This window comes from Dendropsophus ebraccatus, chromosome 4 (genome assembly GCF_027789765.1).
Source record: "Dendropsophus ebraccatus isolate aDenEbr1 chromosome 4, aDenEbr1.pat, whole genome shotgun sequence".
NCBI lineage: Eukaryota > Metazoa > Chordata > Amphibia > Anura > Hylidae > Dendropsophus > Dendropsophus ebraccatus.
Genome location: NC_091457.1, coordinates 140,886,860 through 140,901,770, shown reverse-complemented (window position 1 = coordinate 140,901,770; position 14,911 = coordinate 140,886,860). Strand labels below are relative to the sequence as shown.

The 14,911-nt window shown below is 45.2% G+C and overlaps 1 protein-coding gene across 5 annotated transcripts in view; it reads right to left on the bottom strand.

The window, feature by feature from the left end:
* Positions 1-13,901, bottom strand: part of ZC3H7B (zinc finger CCCH-type containing 7B) — a 46,340-nt gene extending 32,439 nt beyond the window's left edge. Inside the window, exons 1-7 of one of the 5 annotated variants that reach the window (XM_069967212.1) lie at positions 13,757-13,901; positions 5,251-5,311; positions 4,993-5,032; positions 3,702-3,899; positions 3,232-3,390; positions 2,395-2,475; positions 1,617-1,676 (exon numbers count right to left, since the gene is read on the bottom strand). In XM_069967212.1, the coding sequence (XP_069823313.1) occupies positions 1,617-1,676; positions 2,395-2,475; positions 3,232-3,390; positions 3,702-3,899; positions 4,993-5,032; positions 5,251-5,303 (591 nt within the window). In that variant the 5' untranslated portion in view covers positions 5,304-5,311; positions 13,757-13,901. The other 4 variants (XM_069967211.1, XM_069967210.1, XM_069967208.1 and 1 more) reach the window with 4 other exon arrangements.
* Between the last annotated feature and the right edge of the window lie 1,010 nt (positions 13,902-14,911).

The following is a 14,911-nucleotide window of genomic DNA, read 5'->3' as shown; positions in this document are numbered from 1 at the left end:
TCCCATACTTATCAGCTGCTGTATATTCTGACGGAAGTGGCGTCTTCTTTCCAGTCTGACACAGTACTCTCTGCTGCCACCTCTGTCCATGTCAGGAACTGTCCATATCGGGAGAGGGGGATTTGCTGCTACTCTGGACAGTTCCTGTCTCGGACAGAGATGGCAGCAGAGAGCACTGTGTCAGACTGAAAAGAATACACCACTTCCTGCAGGACCAACAGCAGCTGATAAGTACTGGAAGACTTGAGATTTCTAGATAGATGTAAATTACAAATCAATGTAACTTTCTGAAACCAGTTGATTTGAAAGAAAAAGATTTTCGCTGTAGTACTTCTTTAATTGCAGCTATCACAGACACAGCCAGCCCACAATACACATCACTGACACAGGTACTATTCAGAATGTATGCGAAAGTGTTAGAGGTGACAGGACTGAAAGACAAGACTCTGGAATTGTTGCAGTGTCCTAAGAAGTAACTTTTACATCCTCATAAAACCCTTAGGAAGTTGTGTTTAAAGGGATTGGCCACTTTATAGTAAAATTGTTCAGTCTACAGTATTAGTAACTGTGCTCACTGTATATACTGACAGCAGCTCCCTGTGTACCTCATAGAGCAAATATCAGACTCCCCTCCTCCAGGCTGGACTGCCCTGCTCTGTTTTGTTTATGTCCATAAGCTGACCAACATGGAGGAGCATGTGACCATGCCCCACCCCTGTGTCTTTCATAGACATATACAGGCTCAGTGGTGGACACTTGGGGGCGGGGGCCACGGTCACATGCTCCTCCATGTCGGCCATTTTATGGACAGAAACAAGACAGAGCAGGACAGCACAGCCTGGAGGAGGTGAGTCTGATATTAGCTCTATCAGATACACTGGAGCTGCTGTCAGCGTATACTGTATACTAAACTATTTTACTACAAAGTGGCCAACCCCTTTAAGCATTAGATCTTTCCATTTTCTTTTAGTAATAAGGCATTATTGCACTGAACAAAAGACGGGTGAAGCCTTCTGCTTCACACCACTCACTTCCTGTGTATCCATGTCTTGGAAGGCTTACTTGCGAGACATGGATTTACAATAAGGGTGGGTTCACACTGAGGAATTCTCGCGGATAAATTCCACGGAATTCCGTCGCCTCTCTGCCCGTGCCATAGACACCATTCTATGCACCTGCGGATTCCGCATTCCACCGAAAGTATTGACACGTCAATTCTTTCGGCAGAATGCGGAATCAGCCGGCCCATAGAATGGTGTCTATGGAGACGGCGGAAAGGCGCGCGGCCGTGCGCGCGTACAGCCGACGGAATTCCGCGGAATTTATCCGTGAGAATTCCTCAGTTCGAACCCACCCTAAGTGAGTGTTGTGGAGCAGAAATCTTCAGCTTCCCGCTGATGTATATTGCGATCAGTGTGCAGGTAAACCCAGCGTGCAGCTACTGAACATTATGAGCAGGTGTGGTTTCATCTGCACACTATGAAAGGGATATAGGCCCACCTCCTCCACATCTTGGTAGGCTTACTTCCAAGACACAGATTCCCAGGAAGGGAGCGTCATGGGGCTGAAGGCTTTCGCCATCTTCAGCCCCCCAGACAACCCCTTTAAGGAATTACCTTGCAGCCTCCAGATGCAGAAACTCCATTTGTCATCAAGCCAAACTTCTCAAGTTCCTGCTGCAAACATCATAAAAAAGTAAAAAAAAACATCACAAATACAGTAGAGAAAAAAGTAGATATTTAAAACTCATCAATATTACTCACTATTAAAAAAATAGGCACATTTCACATCTTTTTACTGAGTGCCATTTTGGGCTATCAAGTCCTTATAGCTGATGGTGCAGGAAGCTAAGTGTTGAACACGTACTAGTAAATGAGCGAAGTACTAGCAAAGCACTTCGCTAGGCTCAGACGCCGGCTTGTTGGCCTGCTGTCTTTGCACTTTGTTCCGCTTCACTCCAGCTGCCTGGAAAAGTTGGATCCAGTCCTGGAAACTTCTCCCCGTTTCCCAGTACTGTATACATCTTTTCCAGGCAGCCGGAGCGGCACGGTGTTAAAAAAAAATAAAAAAAACAGGCTGACAAGCTAATGGTCGACCCTAGCTAAGAGCTTCGGTAGTACTGTAAATTTGCTGATCCCTATTCACAATAATTAAATTTGTCAGGCAAAGAACCGCTCACTCCCTGCATCTTCCCAATGCCCAATGTAAAACTGAGCACAAGAACAGGATTACAAAAACACTTTAAAAGCAAAGCATTCAGATGATAAATGTAATTGCTATAAATGTATAAACCACACGTTTACATAAGAAAAAAAAAATCACCTATACACCACACATGTATTCAGAGATGCAACAAACATTGCCCTCTAAATATAGGACAGCTCCACAATGTACCTGTGGTCTTTTATACGCTCTCCGCTGCTTCAGGCCCAGTTTTTGTACAAGTTCCTGGGCGAGCTCTGTTACACTCTCATCCTAAGGATCAAAGCAAAGCATCATGTCAGCTCCGTAAGAGACAAAAACTACAGCCAATATCCTGTGTTCAGCCTACCTGTACTAGTGCCAATATCCTGTGTTCAGCCTACCTGTACTAGTGCCAATATCCTGTGTTCAGCCTACCTGTACTAGTGCCAATATCCTGTGCTATGCCTACCTGTACTAATGCCAATATCATGTGTTCAGCCTACCTGTACTAGTGCCAATATCCTGTGTTCAGCCTACCTGTACTAATGCCAATATCCTGTGTTCAGCCTACCTGTACTAGTGCCAATATCCTGTGTTCAGCCTACCTGTACTAGTGCCAATATCCTGTGTTCAACCTACCTGTACTAGTGCCAATATCCTGTGTTCAGCCTACCTGTACTAATGCCAATATCCTGTGTTCAGCCTACCTGTACTAATGCCAATATCATGTGTTCAGCCTACCTGTACTAGAGCCAATATCCTGTGTTCAGCCTACCTGTACTAGTGCCAATATCCTGTGTTCAGCCTACCTGTACTAGTGCCAATATCCTGTGCTCAGCCTACCTGTACTAATGCCAATATCCTGTGCTCAGCCTACCTGTACTAATGCCAATATCATGTGTTCAGCCTACCTGTACTAATGCCAACATCCAGTGTTCAGCCTACCTGTACTAGTGCCAACATCCAGTGTTTAGCCTACCTGTACTAGTGCCAACATCCAGTGTTTAGCCTACCTGTATTAGTGCCAATATCCAGTGTTCAGCCTACCTGTACTAGCGTCAATATCCTGTGGCTGATACAACCATAGGCTTCTTGGTGCTTCCCAAGCTTGTCCAACGCTTTGGCTTTACGGTACAAAGCTCTTGTGTTTTCCTTGTCTATACTCAAAGCTTTCTCACTGTCTTCCAGTGACTTTTCAAAGAGACCCTGAAAAGAGATGTCACAAAGCAATGATTTACATCAAGACAGGTGCTAATCTATAGGGGGTGCAGAGGGCATTGTTGCATCTGGGCCTAGGAGCCTGGAGGAGCTCCAAAAAGTCTCTCTTTGCTATAGGATGAGACCAATACTGTAAACAAAGCATTATAAATGAGGGGTCCTCTTACAAATTTTGCATTACGTTATGTCTCTGCATAGGGAATTGCCTAGGATTTACAATAAGGTCAGATTTACTGGGACTGCCTGTGCAACCCCAGAAATCTCCCCCCATTAAATTCCCCTATTAATCTTGCACTTACCATTGAAAAATAGCAACAGGATCGGTTCACAAGTAGCCTGCACAGCAGCTCTTGAGACAGGACAAGTTCTTCAGAAGCTGCATAGTCAGCCACAGTCAGTCCTTCAGTATACTGCCCCAGAGACAGCTTTACTTCCCCTTCACGGTACAGGTCATTGCCCTCTGTAAACAGGTCCTCAACCAACTTTTGTAGGAAACGCTGAGGACAGATCACATGTTGAGTTTTCCTGTTAGTTTTTACATTTACAAATAAGCAAATCTAGATCACCACTGTCAATCTCAAGTGTCTTTATGAAACATTTCTAGGAAGACTATTTAATATGTGAGCACAGGTAACATTATGTTATACTAAAATAAACATAACCTCTGACAGAAATTATCTGGAACCCTATATATCATCATCAATATCAGAGTGGTGGGGCATCCAATCTGTGGCAATCCCACCAATCAGCTGTCAAAAAACATTGCTTTATGACTTTCTGGGCAAAAACATTGCAGCCACATGTAAGCTGGGAGACCCACAGAGAAAAGCATGAACTGCCATACCTTCTTGGTATTTTTCTAACATTTCTTTACCCTACGTGAGGTTTTTTGGTTTAGCTTTTCAAAACTACGGCTATGGGTTGTTGTTTTTTTAGATTTTGGGGCTTTTGCAACCACAGACCTTTTATAAGTGGGAGAAAAACAGCAGGAAAAAAAAAAAACACAAAAAAGGCCACATTAAAAAAGAAACCTATATGAATACACAATGGGGGAAGCTATAATGACCGATGTACCTGTACACTAATCTTAAAACCCATGCACCCAACTGCTACGGTTGAATCTGTGACTGCTACGGAGCAGGTGTAGATTTTTGCCGTGATTTAAGTCTGGTAGCAGGTGTCTATCATTGTAAAGTAGGCACCAGAGGAGGCCATGCCTCCTCTCCACCTTGCCACAACCCCGTGCCCACCCATCAGTTTTGTGCAAACTGAGTGGTTTGCACCTTTTTCATGAAGTATTACTAGACGCACATCGAAAAATGGCATCAAGGAGAATGGGCAGTTTTTTTAGCAGCTTTTTCTAGCCAAAAAGCAAGATCTGTGTCTGTGCTGGCATTGATGGTTTATGATTAAATTCTTTCTTTACAAACTGGCAGCAACAAAATGGCAATGTTTCGGCCCTGGTCGACTTGTTCCAGAGGTGCATGACTGTCCAACAACTGTAATCAATGGATCACCACAAAGCCTCTTGAGGTGGAAAAAAAAAAAAAAAAGTTATGTTTTTCATATTGCAGAAAGCAATGTATTCACCTTGTAATCATCTTCACTTCCATGAAATGGTATTGTCGATCTGTGAAAAAGAGAAGACAGAGTTATAAGTGAATCTGAGGCGTAGCCATGATCAGGTAATGCTAGGACGGAGAACCTTTGGCCCTCCAGCTGTGGCGAAACTACATTTTCCGCCATGTCTGAACTGCTGTCCAGGCATGGTGGAAATCGTAGTTTCGCCACAGCTAAAGGGCCAAAGGTTCCCCATCCCTGAGGTAAAACATCAAACATGGCACTTACTGAATAAACTGCAAGCCCTTCTCAATATCTTCTTTCCGTATTTGTCTCTCCATAGAAAATCCTGTGGGCACAAGTCCAGATTAGTGAAAATAGTCAAAGCTTAAACTACATGTTTACTATGTGCAAGGGAACAAAGGGGTTAAGCGCGAGCTACATAGTATATAGTGCAGCTAAGTAAACCTGGCACAGACCCTGGAATGTGTGGTGGAAAGAATATTCCTGCTGCCGCTACAGTGGAATCTCAAGGTCTCAGGAACTATGTAATATTATATCATAATTCACAGATAACACTCAACCAGACAACATGGCTGCCGAGTACGGCTCTGTGTAAAGCACCTTCTAACCGAGACTTCATGTTTCAACCATGAAGTCACAGATTTATTTTTGACTTTTTTTTTATAGCTCCTTATGTTCACTAAATATGTCTTCTTCATAGTTACCTCAGAAAATGAAGATGACTTGCAGCCATGTGATATAGAAATTTCTATATCCTTCTGCGACATCACAACTAATGACACTAAATGTGGTCCCATTGCAACATGGCCGGTTACCATCACAAGCCATGTGACAGGCATCCAACCGTGTGCGACCACACTCTATATCCATTAGTATAAAAGTGACCAGTATAACACTGAAAATTGGGCGGCCATAGTTCGCTGTCCAGTCTTTGCCTTATTCATGAGCAGAACATGTTAAAGGAGAAGTTCGGCCTCAGCTAACTTCTCACAGGTGGCAAAGTAGAGAGTAACAACGAAGCACTGGTTACCTCTACCCGTGCCCACAATGCGCCATCTGACCAGCCCTGGGACCCCCACCAGAAGGTATTTCTCCCCACCCAGAGTTGTGATGACATAAGGACTCGGAGGAAAACGCCTGTACCCGCTGATGAACAGCCTGCTCAGCCAATCAGTGACTGGAGTGGTGTCCCGCCCCAGTGACTGACTGACTAAGCAGCCAGTCCATCAGCTGGGTCGTGAAGTCTGCAGCACCGGAGATCATGGAGCCTGGAGGGGGTCCTGGAGCGGTGATTCGGCACGGGGAAATTAGTTAGTACTCTTTGTTATTTTCCCTCATGCCCCTGCCTTTAAAAAAAAAAAAAAAAGACCAGGAGGCCGGACTACTCCTTTAATGTACTGTATTACTGCACTGTGCCCGCTGGTTGTGGAACATGGGGCAGCTACTGCACTACATCAGGTAGCACCCAGCTTAGCTAAACAATGTACACATATACATGTTCCTGGGCATAGCCATGGCAACCATAATGTAAACCGGAACCGAAATGACTGGAAACCAATGCTGTACAATAGAAATATACTATGGGGGAGATTTATCAAACATGGTGTAAAGTGAAACTGGCTCAGTTGCCCCTAGCAACCAGATTCCACCTTTCATTTTCCAAAGCGTCTGTGAGGAATGAAAGGTGGAATCTGATTGGTTGCTAGGGGCAACTGAGCCAGTTTCACTTTACACCATGTTTGATAAATCTCCCCCATAGAGAGTGTGTTCTTTGTTGCCCAAAGCAACCAATCACAGCTTAGCTTTCATTTTACCAGGGCCCATGAATATTTGCAAGCTTAGCTGTGATTGGTTGCACTGGACAACAAAGAACATTCCTACTGCAAGACTGCTTGATGAATCTCCCCCAAGGATTATTTGTTATTAAAGTTTTATCTTTGTCAATTCATTATCAAGCTTTATTGACAAACCCCAGAAAGGGAATTTTTTTATATTAAGCAGTCTTTTTTTTGTTGCTGATAGCAACCAATCACAGCTCAGCATTCAAACATTCATAAGCCCTGGTAAAATGTAAGCTGGGCTGTGATTGGTTGCTATGGGCAACAAAGGACATTCCTACTGTAAGACTGCTTGATAAATCTCCCCCAAAAGCCTCTTAAGGAGTGCTGTCCCTAGCAACCAATCAAATCCAAGCAACTGCTTCACATGAGATGCTGTCTAAAAAAAGGCCTGCCTCAGTTGCCCATAGCAACCAGTCACTATTTAAGCTGTGCTTGGTTGCTATAATACAAAAACTGATTGTTTTAAGCAGCTTTCTAAAAGTCTAGACTATTTCTTGGCCATTGTAAATGTTTTTTAGAAGCAGTTTTATGACATCAGCCTAAAAGGGGTACTAGGGTATTCAGGATAATAATAATAATAATAATAATAAACAATAAATAATAATAATAAATAATAATAATTATTATAATTATTATTATTATTTCAAATCAATTGGTTTCAGAAAAGTTATATATATATATATGTAATTTAGTTCTATTTAAAAAATCTCCAGTCGTCCAGTACCCCTTAAAATGTTCCTGAAATAGTGGTTCCTGAAAAGACGGCACCTCCTGCTTTCTTTATAGAATAAAACATTCTGTTTACTTTGCAACTGAGATTATCACTTTACAGTTTGCATACAGAATAAAAACCACATACAAAACAGCATTCAGGCGGCCATACTACTGGCTGCAGCAACCAGGTCAGACAGCGGCAGCGGCATACCAGGGATGACACCTACATGTGTAAGATACATTATAAATAAATATTTGTGAAGGTAATACCTTGGTAAAGTGTACCTGTCAATCCAACAAACTTCTGACATGTTAGAAGTTTTTACTGGTAGGGACCCAGGTGCCAAGACCCCCACCAATCACTAAAATAAAGGGCTCCACTTCATGCAGTGTGCCCCACTGTATAGCTAGTGAGTGGTATACAGAATTATACCACAAGTCTATGGGGATTCCTGCAATTCTGTATACTGCTCACTGGAGATTAGGAGGTACTGCAGTACCGTGTAATTCTGCCCCTTCATTCTAGTAACTGGTGAAGCTTGTTGAAATAATAGGCTTTAAAGGGGCACTCCAGGTAAAAAGTTTTTCTTTAAAATCAGCTGGTGTCAAAGTTTTATCGATTTGTAAACTGTAATGTATGGAAAATCTCATGTCTTACAGTACTTATCAGCTGCTGCAGGAAGTGATCTATTCTTTCCAGTCTGACACAGTGCTCTCTGCTGCCACCTCTGTCCATGTCAGGAACTGTCCAGAGCAGGAGAGGTTTTCTATGGGGATTTGCTACTGCTCTGCACTGCACTGGAAAGAAAACACCACTTCCTGCAGGGCATACAGCAGCTGTTAAGTACTGGAAGACCTGAGATTTTTAAATACATAAAAATTTACAAACCTATATAACTTTCTGACACCAGCTGCTTCGAAAGACTTTTTTTTTCTGCTAGAGTACCCCTTATGCAAACTCTTTCAGCCAGCCATCTCCTCTGTCCTCTCCATAAACACACATGCCCAGCTCACCCAAGCTTTCATCTTTTTTTCAATATGGAAAGAGGAAACAGTCCTTGTTAGAAACCTCTGGCACCAGCTAATCTCTCAGAAGAACAATGGATCCTTGCTAAATGTAACTGGGAGTCCCCCTATACCATTAGTATTTCTTTCAGGTATACTTTGTAAGTATATAATGCCAATGTATACATCTATCACAAACATACGGGGAACCTTAATGATCCAACACTTATACCCTATCCCATAGATAGGGTAGAAATGCTCATGGTAACAGTATATGCTGGACATGGTAGCATGAATCTCACTGTCCATACGCCAGACGGCGAGCTGGAGATACCACCTCAATCTCCAAATTACACTATCTTGTGGATAGGGTATAAATGTCCATGGTAGCATAGTATATGCTACCCAGCTTCATAAATTTCCCTTTAAATATAAAGTTTTTATTCTAAAATGTCATCCTCCATCATTTCCCATCTCACCTCCCCAAATATCACGTCTCGCTTTTATCGCCGTCTCAGGTAAGTTCACAGCAGGGACCTTAGGCCTACCAGGATATGCCGCATTAAGAACTGGATTTGTCTTTATTAACACTCTTCCAGAACTTTCCCCCTTCTCCCACCGCGTCTTCGGCCTCTCCCCATTTATTGACCTATGAGGCGAGTTTACAGCTGGAATTTTTATCCTCACTGCCAGGTCTTTCCCAGGAGAAGGCGCAGTCACAGATGGGAGCCCCTTGGCTGGTAAGCCTGGAGAGTGCATCTTAGCCAGAAGAGAGTTCTCCGCAGAAAAAATCACTCTCACGGGACCACCTTTAGCAGTCCAAAGCCCCTCTTTAACAGCAATGTCCATAGTGGCTGGAGGTGGTTTATAATATGGATCATGACTCGAAGCATAGGTAGAGTCCTTGGCAGCAGGGGTGCTCCTGGCAGAGGAAGAGTTCCTGGCTGCAGAGGTTTCCTTCGCAGGGGGGGTGACCTTAACAGTAGGGGTACCTTTTGCAGTGGAAGCAGTCTTTGCAGCAGGGGTATGCTTTATGGCAGAGTTGCCCTTCGTAGGGGGAGCGTGCTTTACAGGATATGTTCCCTTTGCGGGTGGAGCATTCTTTGTGGGGGAAGCATCCTTAGCAGCATGGGTGCCCTTTGCAGGGGGAGCATTCTTTGTAGCAGGGGTGCCCTTTGCAGCAGGGGGAGAATCATTTTCAGTAGGGGTACCAATGGTAGGGGGCACATCCTTAGTAGCAGGGATGCCCTTTGCAATGGGAGCATCCTTAGTGGCAGGGGGTGCATCTTTTGAAGTAGGGGTGCCCTTTGTCAGGGGACCTTTGGCAGGGGATGCATCCTTTAAAACAGGGGTGTCCTTCGTAAGGGGGGCAGTGGCAGGGGATGCATCCTTAGTAAGAGTGGTGTCCTTTGTAAGGGGGGCAGTGGCAGAGGATGCATCCTTAGTAACAAGGGTGTCCTTTGTAAGGGGGGCAGTGGCAGGGGATGCATCCTTAGTAAGAGGGGTGTCCTTTGTAAGGGGGGCAGTGGCAGGGGATGCATCTTTAGTAACAGGGGTGTCCTTTGTAAGGGGGGCAGTGGCAGGGGATGCATCCTTAGTAAGAGGGATGTCCTTTGTAAGGGGGGCAGTGGCAGGGGATGCATCCTTAGTAAGAGGGATGTCCTTTGTAAGGGGGGCAGGGGATGCATCCTTAGTAACAGGGGTGTCCTTTGTAAGGGGGGCAGGGGATGCATCTTTAGTAACAGGGGTGTCCTTTGCAAAAGAGGTGTTCTTCATAGAAGGACCAGTGGCATGGGATGCATCTGTAGTGGCAGGGGATGCATCCGTAGTGGCAGGGGTGCCCTTTGCAGTACGGGTGTCCTTTATAGGTGAGCCAGTGGCAGGGGGGGCATCCTTTATAGCAGGGGTGACTTTTGCTGGGGGCACATCCCTAATGGTAGGGTAACTATTTGCCTGGAGGTGATATTTTCCTTGACGCTCTTCTATGGTAATTGTACGCTCATCGTCCTCATCTTCTATGGCAGCCACCATGATCCAGTACCCCAGGGGGCAATCGTCGCACCTAATAAGGGTGGGGTAAGAATTCTCCCCGATTACCCCTTCCGCCTCAATAAGAGCGCACTGATAAAACGAATTATCTGATTTGGTGGAGTCCATGATCCTTACCAGCCCCCGATTCAAGGCTCTGGACACGACGGATAATATCAGCCCATCGGGCATGTCTGCTGGGATGAAGTTGACCAGGACGGTCCTGGCGGGATCAGCGTTCTTGCGCAGGGACCATCGGTACGCACCATGTTCGATGCCTCTGCCCAGCAGCTCGTTCATCAGCCCGAATGCGGTGTAATCCCTATTCTCCGGCTCTGCCGCTGCCGCCTGGGTCCGCTTCTTCTTTCCTCCCTTCTTAGAAGACATCACTGCTGAAGAAGAACTAGAAGCCAGGAAAGTCCAATACCCCGGCACACCTGGCCTGTGTTCACACTGTGCACCTATACAAGTCCCTGCGTTACAGAATCCCACAGGTTAACCCCAAAAACGACAAGCACCGAGCACCAGCCCCGGACACTGTCTGCACACACAGCATCAGCTCTGCTGGTTCCTTTCACTTCATGCCATTCATCATCAGCGGCGTCTCCATTACCTGCGCCCTTATACGGCGGTCAACTAAGCCTCCGGCCTGTGCACCTAGTGCAGATGCTGCTCATCCACCATGACTCATAACCAAGAGACACTTCACAAACTACACGGACCACACGGAACAAACTCCAAGCGGAAAGTCCGCTGTGCTACAGGAGCGGCTCGTCCGCTGGAGAAGCAGCAGCCTTTACAAAACTTGTCCCAATAACAGGCGCCATTTTGGCGTCGCCTCCCCTATACATCTTAATGGGCACCGGTCTTCAAGAAAATGTCTGTCAACGCGCGATTTGAAAGAACGCCGCAAATGAGAGGAAATAAATCCCGAAATGCTCTTCTCTGAGCAGATCGACATCTACCTAGCAACAACGCTTTAACCCTTAACGAACCAGAGACAAGATACAAGTTACCATGCTTTATGATAACATTCTGATATGGTGTCACATAGAAACCAAGCATGACTGCTGTTCACTAGTATATTGTCTTATGTGCTTATGGTTTTATTACCTCCTTAATGGACAATTTCAGGGTTCTGTTCACATTACGCTATACATACGTCACAGATAAACGTTAGTGGGCGCGCAAAGCATAATGGACGTTTGTGCCATTATGATTATTGTGCGTAATGCGAATGATCGTGCTTGCTTTGACTGAACTAGTAATAGGTCAGGGGGGGGGGTACTATATACATGATACTCAGCGAGCCATGATAAAAGTCAGTTTTATGTACACAAATATATTATCCCCATGATAATCGTTTTACGTCCGATTTTACATAATTTCAAATGCTCGCAACCTTCTAAGGTCCAGCGATGATGACTACATGTAAATAGGTAGGAGTACAGACTCACCCCATGATAATAGATGGACAATACAGGTATGAGTACAGATAGTACACGTAAATAGGTACAAGGAAGGGGGCGATTCACCCCATTATCACAGATAGTCACTAGAAATGAACAACTCCAAGTACGTTCAGGTTCGTCCAACCCCGAATGCTCGGTATTTCAGTACCAGTGGCTGAAGAAGTTGGATGAAGCCCTGGAAAACATGGCTACAGCCATAGGCTGCATTCAACTTCTTCAGCCACTAGTATTCAAATGCTGAGAGTTCAGGTTTGGATTATCTCGAACGTACTTGAAGTTCGCTCATCTCTAATAGTCACTATGGGTAATGGAGTACGAGAGAAGGTGGAGATTAACGGAGTACTCCAGGCGGGGGTTATTTTTATTGTATGGCCGGGGAAGGGGTGGAAATAGAAGCCGCCGGTTACTTACCTCCCTTGTACCAACGCCGGCTCCCGGATCGCGCCGCCCCGCTCTCCCGTCCGGCAGCCGCTTCCTGGTCTGAGCTGCGGCTTGAGACGTGACGTCTCAAGCTGCAGCTCAGCCATTCAGCAGTCAGAGTGGAGTCCCGCCTCGGCTGCTGAATAGCTGAGCTGCCTTAAGACGTCACGTCTCTAGCCGCAGCTCAGACCAGGAAGCGGCAGCTGGACGGGAGAACGGGGCGGCGCGATCCGGGACCCGGCGCTGGAACCAGGGGGATAAGTAACCGGCAGCCTCTATTTCCACCCCTTCCCCGGCCATACAATAAAAATAACCCCTGCTCGGAGTACCCCCTTAACTTTGTCATTACAGAGAGTTACTATGTGTAAATGTGTACAAAAATAGGGGGCGATTCAAATGTACATGAGTGTAGGGGGAGATTCATCCTGTGATTGTTGCCACATGTAATGGGTACAAGGAAGGGGGGAGGGGGCTGATTCATCCTGTGATCACAGATAGTACACGTAAATGTTAGAGATGAGCGAACCTGGAGCATGCTCGAGTCCATCCGAACCCGAACTTTCGGCATTTGATTAGTGGTGCCTGCTGAAGTTGGATAAAGGCCTAAGGCTATGTGGTAAACATGGATATAGTCATTGGCTGTATCCATGTTTTCCAGACAACCTTAGAGCTTTATCCAAGTTCAGCAGCCGCCGATAATCAAATACCGAACGTTCGGGTTCGGATGGACTCAAACCCGAACCCGGTTCGCTCATCTCTAGTAAATGTATATGAGTGCAGGGCGATTCACCCTATGATCCCAAATAGTACACGTAAATGTATGATAGTTACTATGTGTAAACAGGTTAAAGGATTGGGAACAATTAACCCTGTGATCATAGATGGTTACCCCATGTGCATACGTTCGTGTACAGGGGGCAATTCACCCCGTGATCACAGATAATGGTCACGTATAAATGGATCCAAGTACAGGGGACGATTCACCCCGTGATCACAGGTTTATCAATAAACATTTTATTTTGTGGTAATGAACATTTGTCACTGTTCACATTGGACCGATAATCGCCCGTATACATAGGCCAATGTAGAAAATGTTGGCGCTTTTTCCACCACCCAGCGGAAGAGTGGTTAGACGTGAGCCTGTCATCTGCAGCATGCAGGAAGAGGAGAGCTGCTACATGACACAGGACAGGATGTAGTATTCAGCTCTCCTGTCTAACAAACTTCCTGCTCCACTGTGTAGTTGGCTGCAAAGCCCACAAACAGCCCCCTGCCCCCCACCTCTCCTACCTTAGCAGCTGGCTAGAGATAGACATGGGTTCCTTCCCAGCTTCTGTGAGGATCTTGTAGGAAACAACGTGTTCTATATCGTGGCATACGTTGCTATAGAAGCCGGTTTTCTACCCAGTGGATTTTGCTACTTTCATTTCCAGGCTTGAAGTGGAGGCTCCACCTACATGAGGAGCTCCAGGGTCCTAGAGGAGTAGGCTATCAGTAGCACACAAGAGTCATTCCTACGCTGCCTCATGTCACGCCACGCTACAGAACTTACAAATATATACTACCTTTAAGAATACGTTCACGCGGGACGGAAAGGTTGCAGATTTTTTTAATGCAGATTAGCACATGTAATATTAGTGGCATAATACAGTAGCCAGCAAGTTAGTAATGTTATAAATAGAGATGAGCGAACCGGGTTCGGGTTCGAATCGATCCGAACCCGAACGTTCGGTATTTGATTAGCTGGGGCTGCTGAACTTGGATAAAGCTCTAAGGTTGTCTGGAAAACATGGATACAGCCAATGACTATATCCATGTTTTCCACATAGCCTTAGGGCTTTATCCAACTTCAGCAGCCACCGCTAATCAAAGGCCGAAAGTTCGGGTTCGGATCGACTCGAGCATGCTCCAGGTTCGCTCATCTCTAGTTATAAACCATTGCCAGGGCCATACTGCAAAGATAAACTCCTCAGACATGCTGGGTGCAGTTGTTCTCCAGTCCACCGTTGCAGTGCGACAGTCTCCGACACTATGGGCCCTATTGTGGGAAAAAAAAAACGTTACATCGTTCGAATTTAAACGATAATCGTTCTGTGTAATTGCAGGCAATGATCGAGAAATCGTTTGTATGTCGTTGATCGTTGATTTAGATCTGAACCTAAAATTATCGTTAATCGTTCGCTGTAATTCCACATTCGTTCGCTTAAGTTCTGCATTTTTGTTCTGCATTTTTCCACTAATCCTTTATTGTTCATTGTTTTGCTGGGATCAAAAGGAATATAGATCGTAGTAATAACGCAATAACGATCGTAGTAATGCTGCGTTTACACGGAACGATTATCATGCAAATTTTCGCGATAAGGATTGCATTTGAGCGATAATCATTCCGAGAAAACACAGCAAATGATCAAGCGACGAGCGAGAAATCGTTCATTTTGTTCTCAA